The sequence below is a fragment of the Coturnix japonica genome, chromosome 1 (assembly GCF_001577835.2).
Source record: "Coturnix japonica isolate 7356 chromosome 1, Coturnix japonica 2.1, whole genome shotgun sequence".
Classification (NCBI taxonomy): domain Eukaryota; kingdom Metazoa; phylum Chordata; class Aves; order Galliformes; family Phasianidae; genus Coturnix; species Coturnix japonica.
In genome coordinates this window covers 8,541,967-8,564,188 of record NC_029516.1, presented here as the reverse complement: position 1 = coordinate 8,564,188, position 22,222 = coordinate 8,541,967, and the positions used below count along the sequence as shown (strand labels likewise).

At 33.4% G+C, this 22,222-nt stretch overlaps 1 protein-coding gene across 1 annotated transcript in view; it reads right to left on the bottom strand.

The window, feature by feature from the left end:
• SEMA3E (semaphorin 3E) overlaps positions 1-22,222 on the bottom strand; it is a 120,964-nt gene that overhangs the window by 41,117 nt on the left and 57,625 nt on the right. The window contains exons 3-4 of the mRNA XM_015880582.2: positions 16,219-16,278; positions 11,594-11,713 (exon numbers count right to left, since the gene is read on the bottom strand). Coding sequence (XP_015736068.1) covers positions 11,594-11,713; positions 16,219-16,278 — 180 coding nt within the window. The remainder of the gene's footprint in view (positions 1-11,593; positions 11,714-16,218; positions 16,279-22,222) is intronic.

Genomic DNA, 22,222 nt, shown 5'->3' with positions numbered 1-22,222 from the left:
AATGTAAAATTGTAGTAAAATAAAGTAAATGTTCTAAGAAACTTTGAATGTGTGATGCTATTTAATCTCCAATCAGATATTTAAAGGGTCATGAAAAAACTTACCTTCTGGGATCTTACTAAAGTAATTGGCAATGGATTAGGTCAATAAACAAAAAAAGTAAAAAAAAATATTTCTAGATTGGAAGATGTAGAAGTAAGGGGGGAGATAAACAGAGAGTTTCAAATTTAAAAATGTTGTAGTCTTAATACTTTCCATCAGAAAAAGAAAAAAAAAGAAAAAGAAAAAGAAAAAGAAAAGGAAAAAGAAAAAGAAAAAGAAAAAGAAAAAGAAAAAGAAAAAGAAAAAGAAAAAGAAAAAGAAAAAGAAAAAGAAAAAGAAAAAGAAAAAGAAAAAGAAAAAGAAAAAGAAAAAGAAAAAGAAAAAGAAAAAGAAAAAGAAAAAGAAAAAGAAAAAGAAAAAGAAAGAAAGAAAATGGAACTCCCAATCAAAGGAAAATGGAATAATATTGTAGCTGATTAAAGCAAAACATGCTGAAGTATCAAAGATCAATATTATCTAGTGTTCAAATATGGAAACAAAAATACTGGCATAAGTTGCGTTATCCAAATTTATTCTTTAAGGTTTATATTTCTTCCTATACAGAGAAAAATAAGTGAAATTCCCTGTTGAAGGGCAATAGGTGATCACACCTGGTTCTCTTAAATTACATTTCCTATTCAGATCTTCCTATGTTAAAACTGCAGTGATTCTCAGACCAGGGAGTTTTGGCCAAGTATTGGAGTCTTCCAGAAGATGTGGAATTTTTAGTAGCTGTACACCAAAATACTGTATGACAATGAAAAACCTGCTAAGTAGCTAATGATTCCCCTGAGAATCAGAACAAAATCAGTGGTGAAGACAAAACTGTTTCTTTTAACATTTATAACATATATGCATTTAAGGCAGTTAACTTTACAACCATGGAATGAAAACATTAGACAGTATGCATGGTGTCCTTTTACTATCTATATTTTAACATCTGGAATTTCTGAATGAGGATTGTAGCTTAAATACATTGCTAACAGTGAAAGTAGATAAAAATTTGGGTTTCAAATCAACTTGAAGAAGTTTCTAAGTGGATCTCATCTGTCTTAGAACAGGACACACATCTCATAAAAGCTAGCAGATGCATGAAACTGTTTGAAAAGTCACTGCTAGATGTAATCAGTGACTTCTCCAAGAGAGATTTTCCATCTTCATCATTTAGGACAGCATACCAAATATTCCATGGTTGCAGTAAATTATTCCCATCACTGGAACAAGTAACTGAAGATCAGGTTTTAAATGTGCCAGCTTCCACAGAATTCCAGTTTAAGTGAAATAAGTGTTACACATTAATAATCAGCTTTGAAGGCTAATACCATAATTCTAAACCTCCTTGCTGTATGTGACATTGCCGTCCTTTTAGAAATGTCAAAAGAAAACTGACAGTTTTATCAAAGGTTATCCAACACAGCAATTCACCTTTGGAATTTATTTTATGGGTAGTTATCAATGGTTAGGATAACATTAATGAAAACAAAACAAAACAAACAAGACAAAAAACAACAACAAAAACCTATGTAGGACTATATGCGAAATTACAGATTTCTACATAGAGTTTGGAAATAGTGGTGCTCTGGGTTTGATTTATGATAACTTTGACCCAGGAAACATTATACACTTTCAAGTACCATTAAAATAATCATGTCATTTAAAAAGAAATAGAAGATATTTCCAAGGGCATCATGCATTTCACCATTAATTTGACATGAATTGATGATTTTAGACTATGAAGAAGAATGGAGGTTATAAATAATAAAGAAAGGAAAGGTCAATCAGAGCCATTAAAATTTAAATACTGCATTTAACTTTTGTTGCAGAAAATTGGTTTCTCTCATGCCAAGTACTGCTTTGCTCTGGTTCAAGAAAGCATTTATGAATGTGATTAATTCAAAACATATGCTTACTTCCATTCCTATTCAACAAGGTACCTAAGCCTATTCTCTGCTTTAATGCAAAATCTGTATCTTTTAACTAAATCAGGGGCTTAAAAATGTAGGAGATTTTGTTGGGATTTCCTATGATATTATTTTTACGAGAGAAAATAATTTGATTTTCTGTAAGTGGATATATATTTTTTTTTTCCACTCTTAACTGATAGTGTTTTCCAGGTAACAAAGAAAGTAAAACATATCATAGTGACATTTTACAAGGAAATTTAAATTGTCCCACAATTGTTCAGTACATTTCTTAGCTGTATATTTTCTAGGAGACCTAAGTCTTCTGGTTTATTTTATTTATTATTAAAGAAGTTCATGATGTTTATACTGTAGAATGGTAAATCATATTTAGAGTATTTTGACAGGGTAGATTTTTTTATTTTTTATTTTTTTGGTGAAAGTAGTTCTTAACACTGTATATACTACTTTCTATTATTTAAGTCACTGGACAAATTCGTTATTAGTATTAATGATCTCATGATTGTATGATTTTAAAGTAAGAATGACATTACATGCAAAGCTATTTCTTATGTTTCATATATTTGGAGTTGTTTTAAAAGAATGCTATTAAAAACTATGAAAGTTCACCTGCAAATTGTGTCAAATGGTAAAAATGTAAAAGAGGGGTGCATTGCTGATGAGAAATAATGAAAAAGTTTTTTTGTTTGTTTGGTTTATTTATTTATTTTTTATTTATTTATTTTAGATATGAAAAGCGTAGGGAGTATGAACACCAAGGATTCACTTTATTTAATTATGGGGTCCTGCATGAGGAAGACTATTGGAAATGGATGAGACACACTGATTTCACAAGAGAAGGAAAACCTTACAGACTGCCTGGCTGAATAAGTGAGCTGGTAAAGTGGGCTTTCAACAAAGTTTATCAGAAGTGGAGTCTGAAGCCCAGAACTGCAAGTGGCATGTGAGGGAGATAGATCCCAATGGGGATCTTAACATTCCTACTCTGAAGAGCGAATATGAAGTATTCCTTGCCCTTGTGTACAGTGGTGAACAAGAGCTGTGAGGTTATCTCTTGCTTGCACGACATCCTCTCACAAAGAAATTCCATTGAAGTCTATAGCAGTTTTGCCTTTGTCCTTTATGACAATTACACTGAGATACAAAACAAGGGATATAATTGAATTCACAGATTCTGAGCACTCCATTTATTTATTTATTTATTTATTTATTTATTTATTTATTTGCTATTACTATCTCTAGCTGAACAGTAACACATAGGAAAAACTGTGATTTAAAAATTTCACTAAGTTATGTAGCTAGCGAGACACCCCTACAGCTCTACTGAGAGTTGTAGGTTCTGTGGAATTAGTGTAATTTATGAAATTTCCAAGACAATAACAAACTTTCTCCCTCAAGGAATTCAGTAGAGCAAATGTGTTATTTATAAACAAAGAATGCACTTGTTGCCCACTGTATTTATTCTTAGATTTTTTAAGGCTGTTTTAAACTTACTGTTACACCTTTAATGTCTGGCACTTTGTTCAACAATCATGAATAGTAACATAAATTATTTGGCTCTTTAGGTTAAGTTATGTTAAAGTTAATACCAGCCTTTCAAATATTTTATTTTCAATACAAGATTTGCAGAGAATTTCACTTGTACCACTGGATTTTTTTTTTTCCTCATGTAAGAAATTAATGTAGATGGCATCTTGCTAATACTCTTTTGTCCTATGTATTATCAAAATATTTTTTTCAGTCTTTTTTCTTTGTATTCTTGCTTATCCATATATTTTTATTTTTACACATACAGACATGCTATATACCTTCTGCAGACACTTCTTTTCAGAAGGAGAAACCTTGTTTTTTTAAATTGGTTTCCCAATTTAAAAAAGATGTTACGAAACATCACAGAACATTTCTGTCAATCAGCAGAAAATAATTCAAATATGTCTCCAAAATGAGCTCTCCACTTTATCATCCTACTTTAATCTGCACATTTTTCTCATCAAGAAGGCTCTTGGTGGAAGAGATAAACACTAAAATATATTTTCTTTGTATAACAACAGAATATAACACACCTTGTCAGGTCTGAATAGACTTCTTATGTCATACAGCTTATATGTTCTGAAGAATACATACTGGGATTCTCCAGTAATGAAACAACTCTCCATAATGTAAGATCTTCTAAAAAAATTCCAAATGCTAATTCGTAAAATATTAAATATACTGGTTAAGTTCTTCTTCCTGCTTTCAGAGGATTAATACATTTAAAAATTACACCTTCCATGTTCATTCAACAGTATTTTTTATTCTGTGAGCCAAATAAGGATGCACTATTAAGGACAGATTCCTCAAACTGAAATAGTTCTCCTCTATTTGACATAATAAATTTTTTTTGGGGGGTAGTAACTGTTTTCAATCCTCTTTACTATGCAGTGACATATTGAAAAGATCAAATGTCCTATGGGACGAAAGTGCATAAAGTATTACAGACATTAAATCCTCCCTAAAAAAAACCCCACATTTTTTAGATCTATGCCTTTTATTCTACATTTAAATGAGCAAGACACATTGGGCACCAATGGAAAAATAAAAAAATAAAAAAATTAAAATCTTGAGCTATGTCAAACTGCTGCCTGGGTTTGCTAAGGGATTAGCAAAGTGACAGAAATAATACATTTCACTGATCTAATTCATGTTAAATACCCTGGCAACGGAAAAAAAAAAACCTACGTAAAGAAATCACAGGCATCTATCCTTAGCAGTCAGATGTTATTATGTACAAGTGGTTGAATTTGTCAGAATTTTAGGAGACACAGTTTTGTATAACTTTAGCTGTAAAGACAAATTCATTAAGGTCTTGTGGCATAGGATAAGATCATTAACAACACAATTTAAAAATTATATTGGTGGTCAGCAGGTATGAAAGTTCCAGATACCTCATAAGGGATCTCTATAATTAAAAGGTTTACATGGAGATGTAGACTTATAACTAGGGGCTACTGTAAGTACAAATGCTCTGCACAGAAGCAAAAGGAAGTTCTGTGGGGAACTTCTCTTGTCTTTACGTAACTAGCCAAGACCTTCCATATTCCTTAGTTTTGACAGTCTTATCTTACCTGGGGACTGCAAGGGTCACATCAGAACAAATACAAGATAAAGACCCTCTCATCTGATGATTACTAACAATTAGGGAAAAAACTTGTGGGAAAAAAAAACAACCTCCCAAGCAGCTAACATTTGCCACCCCCAGCCAATTCCTCCCAGTTTTACAGCATTCTGCACAGTGCCACATGGTATGGAATAACCTATGGCCTTATTCTGGCCACCTGTCCTGACTCCCTTCTACCCCTCCTGCTGTGCTATAAAGGCAATGGCTCTTTTTCAACTGTCCAGGTCTTGAACCTGATGTTGCTGTTAACACCTGTTTGTCTGAAACCAGTATGTATAGGAAGAGATGGCAGACTGGAATGATCTACCTATTCCCATTGTTACTACACTAGCGGAATATTACTTTGTTTTTGGTCTAGCTATTCCCCTGTACTGATTCATTTTTTTCCTGGCAACTTCTCTTTAATCCTCCAAAGTACAGCTTTAATATAGTGGGAAATTCATTTCATGTGACTTATCAATTAATAAATTCTGCCAAATTCAACTTAAATTCTATGAGTAGTTATATTTAGATAGAATCTAAAAATAATGAATGCCACTCCATTTAACAGATGGAGAGCACTATCAAACAAACATGTTGTCTGATAAGAACAATGGTACTGATTCAGAATACTTGGATTTCTCTAAGGCATTTGAATACATTTGGCTGAGATGAAAGAATGTGCATTGTGAAATTCTTAAGGAACATGAACTGCTGACATATATGAAAGTGTAGCTGTTATTAGGTACATAACAATTAATCCTCTTTTCTTGAAGATTTCTTTTTGATTAAAAGTTATTTGTTTATTTATTTGATGAGGGGTCTGGAGCACAACTCTTATGAGGAACAGCTGAGGGAACTGGGCTTGTTTTTTCTAGAGAAAGGAGGCTTAGAGGTGACCTTATAACTCTTTACAACTGTTTGAAAGAAGGTTGGAGAGAGATGGAAGTTAGCCTCTTCTCCCAGGTAACTAGTGACAGGACGAGAGGGAATGGCATCAAGTAGCATCAGGAGAGGTTCAGGTTGAATACTAGGGAAAAAGTTCTTCTCCAAAAGAGGGGTCAGGCTCTGGAACGAGTTGCCCATGGAGGTGATTAAGTCCCTGTCCCTGGAAGTGTTCAAGAAATGTTTAAATGTGGTGCCAAGGGATATAGTTTCATGGGGAAATATTGGTGGTGGGTGAATGGTTGGACTAGATGATCTTGGAGGTTTTAACAAGAACACAGAGTTTTTATGGTAAAATTTAAAAATGACAGAAAAAGACTGATGAGGTGCAAATAATGAAGAATAATGGGTACTCTTAGTGTGTTATGGAGTGATCTAAACTTTGAGTTAAAGTTTAGAAGATGATTTAGAATCTAGAAGTAAATTTAAAAACAGTTGTATCCAAAGTGCTATTCATTGGAAAAAGGAACACGGCCGCTATCATAAGAATGCTATAAATGGTGATCCTTGTTCAGTCAGGCTACCTTCCAGCATTAGACTGAAGTATCTCATTTAGTATCTTGAATATCCTAGAAGCCTTATTACAGCTGTCAATGACAAGAATCTCTAGAAATCTTTGTTCATCTTCTTATATGTGACCACTACCTAATTAGTTTTTGTAACAAAGTATAAAGTTAACTGGGAAAAAATTGAGCTCCAGAGAGTAGCTTTGAATCAAGTGCCAAAATATAAAAATGAGATTTCTCAGTGTGATGCTGTGCCAAGACTCAGCATTTGAGTCTATCGAAAGAGGAATCTCAAACAGAAGTAGGGAAGCAACTTTGCCTCATCAAATAGTTTGTCTGGTTATAATGCATGCCCTTCCAGAACACTTAAAAATATTGCTGAGTTCAGAGGAAGGACACACATATAATTGAGGAATCCTTGTGGTAGGAGGATTAAGGAGCTATATTTATTCAGCTTATCAAAAAAGTGAAGAGGTAGCTTGATCTTTGTGTATAGGTACTTATACATGGAAAAGATTTGGATAAGATAATGAGAGATCTTTCAACTTTGCTATCACAGGCATATCAAGGTTAAATGGCAGGAAGCTGATGTTAGATAAATTTATCCTTGAGTAAGTGGAAGTTTTCTAAGTGAAAGAGTAGAGTTGTCATTATTTGGATTATTTTAAATGATAATGCATAATTTCCTGAATGTCTTAATTCAATATTTGGAAGAAATAATCCATGCAGTATGTGACTGACCACACAAAATGTTCTCATTCTGACCCATTATCCCCTTATCCTTGTGAAGAACTCAGGGGAAGAGATTTTCCCTTTCATTGTTACACTTACCAGAGATTCACATATTCAACCAACCATTCATTAAGGTAATTATTACAAGCATACCTCATGAACTTGAATTTTTCACATAGACATTCGCATTGATTGCGAAGGGCATTTTTTGTTTGTTTTACAAGACAATGTTTATCTTTTCAGAGAAGGATCCGAGACTGGCTAGATTTGAAGATGGAGCTGTTTTTTAAACTGGGGCAGAAAATTATTTTTGTCTGGTTCTTACTCATTTTCTCAGGAATACATAGGTAAGTTGTGAGTTCAGTACAAAATACTTCTATACTTCTTCAAGTTAAGGTTGATGTAGATCTTTGTTTTGTAGTTTTTTCCTGTTACACCAAAGTACTTTCTTGTTTGCTATGAGCATAGGGGTAATGACAACTAATAAATTTCCTGCCTTTTGTGATTTTAGGAGGCATTTTAATTTCTTAAGAAATACATGTATTTAACTTCCAGTACCTGAAGTGTTCTAATTGAAATAAAATGTAGGGCTTCTACATGTTTTGGTGCAGTTTCACAGCCTGCAAGGTGAACATTCAGATTATATGTTATAATCATTTCCGGTTAGAAAAAAAAATAATTCTATGAGAGTAGTTCAATTACTTGATATCATTTTACATACATGGACTCTTGGCAACAGTTAAAAGATAATCTAAATTGTTTCAAACAATCTATAGATAGCATCTGTAATAAATAAGTTGCACTTATCACTGCATTTATCACTGCAGATTTAATTCCATAAAGAGACTGTACTGATAAATATGTTAAGATATAGTGGATACATGTATAACTGATGGCTTTTCATCCTTCCAAAGAGGAACACTACACTTGGGCTCTGAGCAAATATTTTCAGGGTAAGAATTTGTCACAAATTCTGTTTAATAAGGCACTGACCAACACCCACTTCTGTTTGGTGTTCCTACTCCTTAATCCTCTGCAAACTGAGAGCTGAGATGAATAATAGGAAAAAACATGGAGAGGATATAACAGGGCAGATAGTTTTGTTTTGGTTATAAAAAGATACATCAGAAACAATATCCTAAAATAGTATATGTAAATATATATATAATTTTGTTCCTTGCGAAGAAAGGTGAAAGAATTATAACATTCACAATGTTATGTCATGTAAAAACTAAGATATGATTTGAACATTCTTTCCTAAGAATTCTTCTAACTTCTATGTCAATTTACTTCAATTTGTTAAAGCAAGAACTGAGGGGCTTATTTTGCCTCTGTTTGTCTGGGGGAAAGTTTACTGCACTGTTGGACCTTATTTTGTTCTGAATTAGAAAAAGAAGTATCCTTCCCAAAATCCAGTGAATTATTACAGGAAACACAGGTTGGAGAGAAGGTATGAACTTATAATTGTTGTTCCCTGATGAACAAAATTCCAAGATGCTAGTAGTAAAAGAAGAAGGTTAGTAAGGAGTATGTTAGGTATACTTCGGGTAGGCTCTCTGAAGCCACGAGTGCACTTTGTGGAAAAGATGACTTTGTTATTAGCCTTCTGAAATGGAGAAACACAACTATAGGCAGTTTAATGAGTTAGATGAGGTACTGAAAATGGTAGAGATGTAAACACAATGTACAGTTGTTCTGGAAGAAAAATTCTTAATCATTGTTTCAGTTGGAAAAGATCATTAGGATTGTGAAGTCCAACCATCTGCCTAGCGCTACAAGTCCACTGCTAAACCGTATACAACAGTGCCACTTCCACATATCTCTTAAATACTTCCAAGGATAGTAAGTGCACCACCTCCCAGGGCAACCTGTTCCAATGCTTGGCCACCCGTTCTGTGAAGAAATTGTTCTTGACATTCAAATCTGTACATCCCCTGCCACAACTTGAGAGTGTTTTATTGTGTCCTATCACATCATCTGAGAAAAAAGATCAGCGTCCTTCTCTCTGTAGCCTCCTTTCTGGTAGCTGAGTTCTCCCTTCAGCTTCCTCTCCTCCAGCCTAAGCAACCCCAGATCCTTCAGCTACTCCTCATATTTCTAACATATTGTTTTATGCCACAACTTATATTCCCTCAATAGGTTTTTTTCATGCAGAGGCGCCTTCTTTAGACATCAGCTGTGCTTTATCTCTTCTTCTCTTATCTGTCTTATCTCTTTATAATTTGTAAAAACTGAGGATGTTACTTGAAAAGCACTGCATACAGTTTTCTTTTGGAATCTCCACCCACTTTTCAGGTCCTATGGAGGCTGTTTAGTATCTTTCCTTGTATTTATGTAACTCTGATCTGTTCAAGATGTTTTATTTATTCATTAATTGGTCAGTCTGGACCTCTAAAGAACTTCTGAAGATTCATCAAGTCTGCATCTTAGTCTAAGGTTCCTAATAATTCACCTACAGAATCTTGAGCTGTACACAGTGGTACAGGATTTCTTCCAGTACTCTTTTTTTTTTACTAAAAAAAAATGGAGAAGTGAATACAAATGGAAAAATAATAAACTGGATGGTAGATGTTTTTTGTTTGTTTGTTTGTTTTTTTGTTGTATTTTTGTATATTTGTTTGTTTGTTGTATATTTTATATGTGTATATTTTTAATATTTCATTTTACACTTTTTCATTTTCCTAGTGGCATCAAATGCCGCAAGCATGGCAATGCTGGAGAATGAAAACAGTAATTTATTTCTTTTTTACTTTCCTTCATCTTCTATCTCTGATTTGAAGAATTATCTCATATTTGTTCTCACAGAATATGTAATTGTATAGACTGATTGTATCTTTTCATGAAATTCATGTATTTAATGAAGATAATGAGCTCCCATATTGGTTGGCAATTGCCTTGTGTTTTGTAGGTAAAAATATCTGGTGTGCCCTTGGTTACAGCAACAGCAGCTTAGCTGTTCTTTCTGCAAAGCTAGCACTTATATTTTCACCTATTTGTAATTTATTCTAAATGACAGAAGAATGTTTGTTAATTTGATGATGTTTAGAATTTTGAAGGCAATGCTCATCAGGGTCAAAGCATTTAGAGAGACAAAAAAAAAAAAAGCTGCATGTTTCTGTCAATGACTGTAATTGCGTATTTTTAGAAAGATAATATCTGGCAGCAGCTTTACTAAAGTGAACAGCCTGGAAATCCAAAGCAGTATGATTTCAACCAATCTCCCAGTAATATAACTGCATAAATTTGTTATATATTTAATCTTTCAAATGGGTATGTAGTGTATCATAAAAGTTATATTTAATTTGATTTGGAGAAATATATTTGTTTATGCTCTGATGACAGAACACAAGTTTGAAGTTGAATTCAACAAACATTGTTTGCTGTATTTGAACAACTTACTGAAGTGTGTTTATTTTAAATATTTAATTGAAATAATTAAAAATTACTAGAACTATTTAAACATTATTAAATTAATTACTATTGTGATATTTCTAAGAGCCATAGAAATCATGTAAGAGGAGTTTAAATGTCTTTCAATGTATCTTAGTAAAACTTCATTGTGAAAGATTTCAATTCCTGCGTATTTAATATTTTCTAGAAAAACTGCTTATGGGAAAGGACATCCTATTGCATTTCTGAGAAGTTTAAGGATTCTGATGTCCAGTAATTCCCAAGGAGTAATGATCCATGAATCAGACAATCACATTCTGCCATGTTTTGGGACAAAAGTCTCCATTTGTTTTGAAATGCTTGTTGATGGAAGCCCAGCTTATAGCAAGACACAGCTCAAGTCTGTTTTTGATGAGGAAGTATAGATTTCTAGTTGAATAAGAATGTAAGACTTACAGAAGAGGCAGAATACTCCTTTTAATGAGCTGGCATGTGCCCACAAAAACATGCTAAATATTGGATTGGGACAGATTGCCATACAGTATGAATACAGTCATAAACATGGCTTTGGGATATTATCACAGTTCAAAGGAAGAACTGCAATGCTTCATTTGCTTAATAAATATCTATTAAGAAATGGATGACTTAATGTAAACATTCATTATTAACCAGCAGCATGATATATTTTTCTGCAATGTGAAGACTACCAAGCCTGAAGAACAAGAGCCTCAACTGGATATTTTGTTCTGGTGGATTCTATGGTAAATTTCAAGGGTGGAGGTTGTAAAATATCTAGTCCAACTATTCTGTCAAGTTTTTAATGCCTACATCTTTATTATTAACACACACATTATAGTTCAAGAATAAAACCAATTTCTTACCTCTGATGGGTGTCCAACTCTTATAAAGGTACAAACTGGATCAAACGCTCCTGTTCCACAAGCCAGAAGATGTGTTCTATTGTATCGATGAAGGACACGGATGTAATTAGCACATTCATCCTAGTTCACATAAAATACAAACATAGGAAAATCTTAGCATTTCTGTTAAAAATGATTATATATATATATATATTAGGTGTCAGATGATACTCTTCATACTGAGAATTTATTTTCTGTTATTTATAAAATTTTACTTCTCCGAATTATTTACTAAGTTAAATGAACTTTATCTCAAGAAAGTAAAACTTTTTTTTTTTAATTTTATTTTTTTCTTTTTCTGTAAGGCTACTGCATTTATTTATTTATTTGTTTGTGTGTGTTCGTGTGCGTATAATGCATGGCTAATCAATATCTTTTATATTGTTGTTCATATGGAAAAGCTATCATTTGCAATATGCTTCTCCTTAGCCTTCAAATGAGAGGATATATCATGGTAATTGAGAGTTATTTTTGCGAATAGGATGGTTGACTTGAACATAAGGGCTTAAAACAAAATAATGGGGGAGAGTAATCAGCAGCCCAGCACAGGAGTTATGGGCAAGGTCAGTGAACATGGGCATAAAGTGACGTGACAGGAACTGGAACACAAAAACAACAAAAAAGCATCACATTCAGCACTAGAATGTAAGCAAGGAAGTACCTAACAGGAACCATTACAGTGAGATTCCCCAACAACTTTCTAGAAACCCAGCATACTGGAGTGCCTCTCAGAAGTTCCTGTATGCTAATGTATGCAGGATGAACAATACAAATGTCAAGTTATGGATGTGTACGCAGTTGCAAGACTATGATGTTGATGTGATCATGGAGATTTTGTTGGATGGCTGCCATGAGGGAGCACTGCAATGGGAGGATGCAGGCTTTTGGGGGAGGATAGGAAAGGGATCTGTGGCAGGAAGTGAGATAAAGGGGTGTTGGCCATTATGTGAGAGAGCAGTTAGAGTGCACTGAGTTCTGCCTGGAGATGAACCGAGAGTTTATGGGTTAAGAATAAAGAGAAGACAGGAATACGTGACATTATCATTGATTCACGCTCTGGGACACCTGAAAAAGCAGAATGAATAAATGAAGCCTTCTGCAGATAGCTACAGATAGCTAAGAGTCTCACATTCGTAGGATCTGCTTCTCATAGGAGACTGGGCATTGGTGTACTGGCTACTCCTTTAGGTGTGCCAGCTTGACCAGGGTGGGGTGGATCAGATGCCCTCCAGAGTTCCCTTCCAACCTGTCATTCACTGAATCTTCGAAGGAAGCAGATAACCTACACAGGCATGTAACCTGTTGTATAATTAAACATGTATTTGCAAAGGACAAATAAAACTTGTTTAATTTCATAAGTTTCTGGAAAATTAAAAGAATAAAATAAAATAAAATGTTGTCTTCTGTGCGATCTCCCACCTCAGGATTTTTTAGACCCGCTTAAAAAAAAACCAACAACCTGAATGTCAGTTGACAGAGAATAAATGAGTTCATACTAGTGAGATGATATCATCTATACATCAGTTAATACTGAAAGACAGAAATACCAATTTTACTTGTGCTTCAAAAATATGTTTTCTACCCAGCAGCAGTGGAATGGTAACACAAAGGATGCTTTGTAATTTTTAAATAGATGCTTCACTTGGCACTGATGCTCTTCCTCATTTTCCCTCCCTACCCAAGTATGACCTTCCTGACTTATAGCCCTCTGTTCTGCCTCTGTGCTGTGCTATTTTATCCATGGTTTCCTTTTGTTATCCACATATCTCTGCAGCTCTTGATCTTTGTCTCAAAAGAGCTTTAGAAGAAGAGAGATCTTAAGATTATTTTTCTCTCTGCGTGGGTTATAGACTTTTTTTTTTTTTTTTTTTTTTTTTCATATGTGTCCTCATAGAAATGCCTGACATTTTCTGCAGATAAAAAAAACAGGATAAGAAAGACACCAAATATAGTAAAAAGTAATTCCAAAAGGCTAGGCTTTATCAAAATTATATACAAATTGGAATAGGTGCTATTCTGGGTACCATCAGGCAAGTAGTCACTGCTGCTGGCCCCTCTAATAATATCCAATACGTGTAAGGAGGAAGAGATGCATCACACAGGAGAACATTAAAATAAGTAATCTTCCTACTTATTTAAACAAATATCGTAGTTATCTTCAGGAGACTTCACAGTTGCATTATTAGATCTGTGGAATTTTATTAATTTGAAGCTTCTTGGTGTGAAAGTTCTTCATAACAACATAATTTGATTTCTATTTCTGAATGATTTCCAGTGCTGATAAACTAATTGAAAGGATCTGAAGCTCTCACACTACAGGCCAACAGGTGTGTTTCCTGGCACATTGAATAAAATTTTTCTGAAACTGTATTTATGACTACAATACTTACTGCTACAATCTGTACTGATAACCTTATAGAGATTGTAAAAGCTTATCATAGTGTCCTGTTGTTTATCAGTATGGCTAGCAGATATGTAAAGTTCCTCAACATTGAAATGCTTATTACATATCAGTCTTGCATAATATTATTTGCACAGTTAGCACCAGACCTTTTGCAACAGAAAATAATGAAGAAAATAGCATGGAAATAAAAAAGAAGTCTTTGAAAGATAATTGATAATTATTTTTTTTTTCAGAGATTTTATATTGTGAGAAATAGTTCTAAACTTACAAATGTCAAACTGTTGATTTTAAGCTATAACACCGTTAAGCCAATATTCATTTATGATTATTATTTAAAAAAAAAAAAAAAAAGAGAGAGAGAGAGAGATGAAAAGGCAGAAAATAGAAAAAATAGAAAAGGTTTTGTTTGCAATTCAGCTTTTCAGGTTGAGCAACTGCAGTACACTGAGTACTGAGCATGCTAATGAAAATTACTAAGGATTCTGTGGAATTAATTAGCCATACCCATTCACGTTGTCCCACACATAATTAGAAGTCACATCCGGATCAGAATGCTAATTGGTATTGTTTGGTATTAAAATATTTACAGCTTTCACAATTTTAATGTCTATTTCTCAGAGATTCCAGTTCTGGATTGTTGTGTTTTGCTGTGTTTTTTTTGCTTGTTTGTTTTTTTTTTTATTATTATTGTATGCTTTTCTTTTCAAAAATTGGAGCACCCGAATTTCATATTAGAGGGAGAATATGGGAAATACATTAATTTTTTAAAAGGATTACATTCATTCCAGTGCACATTTGAAGGCACACTAGCAGACAGGATTTTAGAAGATTTCAAATTTTAGCGAATCTCGTGAGTCTGAGGGGGAAAACTTTATATAACATCAGGACACTGATAACCATTTATGTATTTATTTAACCCAAATAATATTTTCAAAATATCAGAAAATGCATCTAATATGTAATGCTGAAGGAAAGGTGGCAGGACTTTAACAGTAATAACAACCTATGGCTAGGAGTCATATTAAATAAAACTAAAACTGAAACACTTTATGTTTTGTATACATTTAATGTGACCATGAAGTTCAGATAATATAGAAAAACAATGTATTTAATAAAGGGCACATGAAAATCTCATGGCTCCAAAAACATCCAGAGAAATGCAATGAACTACTAATGTAAGTAGAAAATGATCAGTTCTAAGCCAGGTTAGTGTGAGGAGTAATGTACTGTGCTGTTGTTTTTACTATTATTACTCGGTGTTCCATGTGATTCACCCATTCTCTTGATGTGGACATTTTGAGAAAAAAAAATTATTGCTTCCTAGACTTCACTCTGAATATGTGGTGGTTATCAGTAAGGCAGCTTGTTTGCTGTGCTTTTGTGGAAAACATTGTGTCCTTCTATGTTCCTATCACTGTTGCTGTAAAACTATCATCATTATCAAATCAGTGTGAGCTCTTACAGCTGTGAGATTTATTAGGTGTCTTATGTGCTCTGTTTTTATGAGTTGCAGATAATGAGCTTGGTGCACTGCAAAATTATAGAGAGCTTTCATCCAGAAGAACTTTCATCCTGTGGTGTAAATTATACCAGACTCTGTGTGTTGGTGAGCTTTCATGTCTTTTTCTAGGAAATGATTAGAGTTTAAGCATTGGATCACAAGAACAGAATTGCTTCTGGGTTCATTAAAATGCTGTATTTATATTGGTATGCCAGAAAACCTGTGGGGGAAAGGTATACTTTGTAATTACTGATAAGATGTTTTTGGGTTTTTTTTTCTATTTTTAAATGCATTCTAGAGATTCTGAATTTTAAAAATGATTTGGAATGTGAAAAAGTTTAAACACAGAAGGTAATCTTGCGTGTGAAAAGAAATAATTGGGAGAAGGGAATTATTAAGGTTCCATCTTTGGTAAAAACAAAAACAAACAAACACACAAACAAAACAACTTCAGGAGAAAGTTCAAATGATCAAAATTTTCATTGCCTGTTTATGAGCTGCTTTGAGAAGCAATTAAACTAATAATTTCGTATACTCATGCTGGTTACACAATTTTACACATCAACACAGAATTATGTCTCTGCTTTGATCTGTTTAAAGGTTAGACATTTCTGAATCCTTGTTTTCGATCAGGAAAAGCTATAATTAAAGTATATGTGACTTGTAATAGATAATACTTACAGCGTCTCTTCCTTTAATTATGCATTCTTCTGCTTGAAGTGGTGTACTAGGCCAATGGATCTAAAAAAAATAAGACAAACAAAAAATTCAATTTGTAGTCTCATGTTAATTTTTTTCTACTGTTTTTCATGCTTGTTTGCTAGTTTTTTCATTTTATTGTATGATACGGCATTTAATCAAGTTTGTTACATTTTGAACAGATTTCAAGCCAAATAATTACCCTCTAAATACCTATATACATGTACAATAATGTAATAGATATTTTGTATCATGGAAGTTTTGCTTGGGTTAACTCAGATAAACTAATACTAGTAAACAGAATAAAATGAAATATATTAGACAATTTATATAAGTTCAGTAGAAATATTGTTGATAAACTTTCAGTGACTTCCAACAATTTCCCATAAAGCATTTATTTTGAACTACTGATTTCCTGCTTTAAGTAGCAATTAGGAAAGAGACTGGATTATAGAAGGTCTTTGATTAGCCTTGTGGGAGTAAGAGCAGCTCTTCGCAGTCTGTTGCTGAATGTGAAGCCAAATTATGCATGTAGAATTTTTTTTCAGATACCTATTTTATAAAATTTATTTTTCATTACAAGTGCATTAATTGTTTGGGCCAAAACAGTGATAAACAATGACAGAGCAGACTGGAATGATTACTTCATTTCTTAGGATGTTTAAAAGTGAAAACAAAAACATTTTCACTTCAAAGATATCTGACTTGGCTGAAATCAAGTAAGAGTGGAAAACTGTCTCATCAATCAATTTTTTGTCAGCAGTGTAATTATTGATGCTCTAAATTAAATCTTTCTCTTAAAATTTTTGTGCAGTTGTATTAATTGAGCTTTCTTCAAGTAATTCTAATACCCAAAAATCTAAGTATTTGAGATAAATTATAGACTGTGGAGATCTACTAGAAAGTGCTTAAAATGACAGTATCATAGAATGTTTTGGCATGATAAGGACCTTAAAGAGTATCAAGTTTCAATCCTCCTGCCATGGACAGGAGCACCTTCCATTAATCAGATTGCCCAAATCCCTATCCAGTATGCCCTTGATTCCTCTCAAGAATAGGGCATCCGCTGCTTTTATGTTGATGGGGTTTGATTTTGTTTGTTTGGTTTTTTGTTTGTTTTCCCATCAGTCATGCAAGAGAATGTTAAGAATGAAGAAACTGAGAAATCACATAATGAATGAAACTCTTGACTTTGTAACCTAATATCAAATGTATTGTTTGTAGGTGATTATATTTGTATTTGGATACATAGTCCCAATGGTATTCAAAATACTTTATATGTATATTCTTCACTTAATGGATGCTGAATTCGATGCAAAAATACAATTAAGGGAGAGACAAAACTCTAGGATATAACTCAGTTTTCACCCATTGTCTGAAAGATTGACAAGCAGCTGCAGAGTAAGTAACAAGGCTCTGTTACATAGCATACTCTGAAGAGAAGTGGGGGATGCCGCTTGCAGAGGTGAAGGCCTTTGCCTCCTGAGTGAACTGGTCTCATCAAAAGGCTCATGTGCATCAGGAGATATCCTGTATCCCTGTATCTACCCCTTCTACTGTGGATCTGCATATCTTCTGCATGTGAAATCCTATTTCTGTTGTTGGTTCAGACACTGTGTTAGCTTGTTGTAGCTAAAGGTGCCTAATAAAAGGATAAACATAAAGGATCATCTCTGTACCTTTTCCAGCATCTGAGCAGAGGTGTAGAAATCTATCTTGGATGCCTAAAACCATTTATCTACATCTAAACCACACCACTGTTTACAGCACAAAATAGCTCTTTACAACGCTTATGACTCTCAATACAAACTGGTATTAAGATTTTGATCTCTTCAAAATTCTTATAGACTAAAGGATAAAAGAAACTGACTTTTCTGTCATAGCAAATTAAACAAACAAAAATAAAATAAAATAAAATAAAATAAAATAAAATAAAATAAAATAAAATAAAATAAAATAAAATAAAATAAAATAAAAGCTATTTTATTTCCTTTAATCCTGAAAACAAAAAAGCACTTTGGTCTGTCTGCTATGATCATTTGAAAATAAACTGACGGTAATTTGCTCGATAGTAAAATTATATTAAATTATATTTGTGTAATTATTTTATTTTTCCTTGACTGTGATACTGGGATAAATAAGATATGTTTGTGCTGCATGGATATCTAGATATTAACCAGCTGTAATGGTGGCCTTTAACTTGCCACACGTAAGTTTTCCTGATGCTTATGCTTTAGTGTTATGAAAACTACCAACCTTAACTTTGAATTGGTCCTTTGCCAGGGTTAAAATCTTTTGGCAAACTGGTGGTAACAAGTGTTGTGAAGTTTTCATGTGCATTTAGACTGGAATAACATCTTACTAACAGAGATTTCACAGGGCTGCAAACTTCATCTTTTGTTTGGACATAACTATTCAAAACTTGTCACCACTGCTGACTACTGTGAAGTTAAACTGCATGTTTAATGACAGTTTTTCATCTTGTACTACAAAACTGTTATCCTTGAGAACTGGATGGTATAGTTCTAGCACTTTATTGAAGAGTCAGTGTTTGCTGGATTAATAGTAAAATATAAAGATAATAACAATTTAGCTTCTTATTTTTATTTAATAGTATTATCTGTTTCTATTGTTCCATTTAGCAGAGTTAGACAGCAAGAAAAAAAAAAGGAGAAGAGAAAGGAAGAGAAAGGAAGAGAAGAGAAAGGAAGAGAAGAGAAGAGAAGAGAAGAGAAGAGAAGAGAAGAGAAGAGAAGAGAAGAGAGAGAAGAGAAGAGAAGAGAAGAGAAGAGAAGAGAAGAGAAGAGAAGAAGCAAGAGAAGAAGAAGAGAAGAGAAGAGAAGAGAAGAGAAGAGAAGAGAAGAGAAGAGAAGAGAAGAGAAGGGAAGGGAAGGGAAGGGAAGGGAAGGGAAGGGAAGGGAAGGGAAGGGAAGGGAAGGCAAGGGAAGGGAAGGGAAGGGAAGGGAAGGGAAGGGAAGGGAAAAGGGAAGCGGAAGGGAAGGAAGGGAAGGGAAGGGAAGGGAAGGGAAGGGAAGGGAAGGGAAGGGAAGGGAAGGGAAGGGAAAGGGAAGAAAAAGAAAAGAAAAGAAAAGAAAAGAAAAAAAGAAAAAGAAAAGAAAAGAAAGAAAGAAAGAAAAGAAAAGAAAAAGAAAAGAAAAGAAAGAAAAGAAAAGAAAAGAAAAGAAAAGAAAAGAAAAGAAAGAAAAAAGAAAAAAAGAAAAAAATGAAAAAAGGGGAAAAGAAAAAAAGAAAAAGGAAAAAAAAGAAAAGAAAAGAAAAAAGAAAAGAAAAAGAAAGAAAAGAAAAGAAAAAGAAAAGAAAAAAAGAAAAGAAAAGAAAAGAAAAGAAAAGAAAAGAAAAGAAAAGAAAAGAAAAGAAAAGAAAAGAAAAGAAAAGAAAAGAAAAGAAAAGAAATTATTGGGCAGCACAAATGATAGCTACTGAGTAAATTCAGAGAGGAACCAAAATTTAATTGGATTTGAAATCTTAATTAGTGTCTCCAAACAGCTTTCATCTTCAGTCACCAGCCCCCAAAAAAACAGATAGCATGCCTAATGAGACCCAATTTCAGGAAATTATATGAACCTTATAGCTCTGTTAGCCAAAATGAGCTACTGTATGAGTTAGTCTGAACTCTAGAATACTGCAGAGCAATCAAGCAATTCAACATATTGTCTTGACTTAGTAAACTGAGCTTAATAGATTGTTTTTGCCTGAGACACAAACTCTGAAAAAAATAACTGGTTCTGTGTGGTAGATGTTATTTGTATCAACACACATACCATCTTAACTCTTGGGAATTAATTCCAGGGAATAATCAAGCTCATTGCTAAATCACCTACTTTTTATTTCCATTTGTGTATTTTCCTATGTGATATTCAAAGGAGATGCAAGCAAGGCCTACTCTTGCAGCCTTGTGTTTAGCCAGCTCTGAAGTGGAAATACAGTTAGCTCTACCAGAGATAAGAAAGGCATTATATATTGTCGAGATTTTATTGCATTTTTCAATGTCTATATAAATCCTAACCTGAAGTCATCTCATACTGAACTGCACAGTGAAAGCTGTCTGCACAAGCTTATGCAGGAAGGCGTCTTTTAATAGCAAACTCTTTGTGAGCAATTTGAAGAAGAGTCTGTAAAGAGTTTTTGGACAAATGGGGAATACAGTTTAATTTCTCCTCTACAAGAGAAAAAGTAGAATCAACAGTTAACCTTCTCTGTGTGCTGTTAGATCACTGGTAGTGAGCTACCAGCATCGATTCATTTGCTGTCAAAAAAGATCTGCTCTGGTCATCAATAAAATTAACTTTTTAAAATTGGCACCAGATATCAAATAAGTTCTCTATCAGCTTATTACATCATTATAAGACTTAACTACTTTGGATCAAATCCCAAATATGTATAAAGTCTTATTCTAAAAGTGGTGTGAAATATAAACATATATATATATGGACAGAAAGTACAGGTCACATGGGGGAAAATGTGAAGATTTGCCTTTACACATTATTTCAAGTGCTTGTCTGGCTTTAATTCTCTGTAAATATTAATATCCACAGTACATAGTCTTAACCAGTCTTGCAACTGATTTTCTTAGGGTGTTAGTGTTAGAAGCCAAAGACAGTAGCTTTGTTTCAAAAGCAAACAGCAAGATACACTAAACACCATAAGCAAGATAATTTCTGTGTACCATAAGCAAAGACAGAAACAATGAATAAAAGCAAATACAAATATAAACAAATACAAAGTAGGCAAAAGAAATACAACAGGTGGAGAACTGAGATACGTAGGAGGACTATGCCATGGTTGAAATCTCTACTCAAAACTCCAAATTTCCCAGACAGTGCAACAGGAATAGTTTTCTTCTCTGAGAAATGTTTTCCATTTGCACTCATATTTTCTTTTATGGGTATTAATGCTGCTCCAAACAATATGTACCTAATATAATTTTGGTAGGTATAAACACAATAGTATACCAAAAGAAACCTCTGATCTATCTTTCAGAGTGCTGCTTCATGTTTGACCAATGAACTGTGCTGAACCTTAAGAAACTTAAATTTGTTTATTAAATGCAGATTTATAGGATACATATCTCATATGCATTGCAGTATGAGTTTGTTGGAAAGGCTGGATTATTTTGGCAGACAACAATTCTCAAAGAAAAGGCATTTTATGTCCACCCAGCATTTTGTTGTTTTCTTTTGGAGAACTCCTAATAATCTTGCTAGAACTATCTGAGGAACTACAGGGTAATTCTGTGGCAGAAGCGATACGTTTCTGACTATGATGGTGTTTAGTTTGGTTTTTAGAGAGCTTGTTCATATTACAAATTGAAGAAAATATGATGCCAATAGATTAAAAGAGATCAACTAATTTCTAGAATGCAGGAAAAAAAAATGATCAATGAGTTCTACCCAAAGATGCCAAATATCTGAAACAGATACGTCTTACATCCCAGAAAGAGAATGAAACCCAGAAACTTGCCTCCTTGTTATATTTTTGCTAGGTTATAAATATTGTCTTAGATTAAGTAAACTAAAATCTTCAGTTGGAAAAAAAAAAAAAAAAAAAGTCAAAGGCTAACCAACACATAGTTAAGGAAAGCTTAATATAAAACTTTGATAATAATGAAAAAAAAAAAAAAAAAAAAAGTCAAAGGCTAACCAACACATAGTTAAGGAAAGCTTAATATAAAACTTTGATAATAATGAATCAACTGATTTTTTTTTTTATTTTTTTTTTTTCCCAAGAACTTTCCCTAGCATATCTCATTAATTAAGCTCTAATATAACATAAATATTTCATTCTAGACTTTTCCTGATAGCACAGTGGGACACTTAAATTTTCCTTAGCTATCACTCAGTGAGATCTGTGCTGAGTAAACGTTGGGAAAAAGAAGAAGGAATATGACATGGGAGCTGAGACCCGGTGAGGTCATGTTTCCAAATGTGTAAGGTCAATCTCCATTTATTCCAGTGTCTCATCTTTT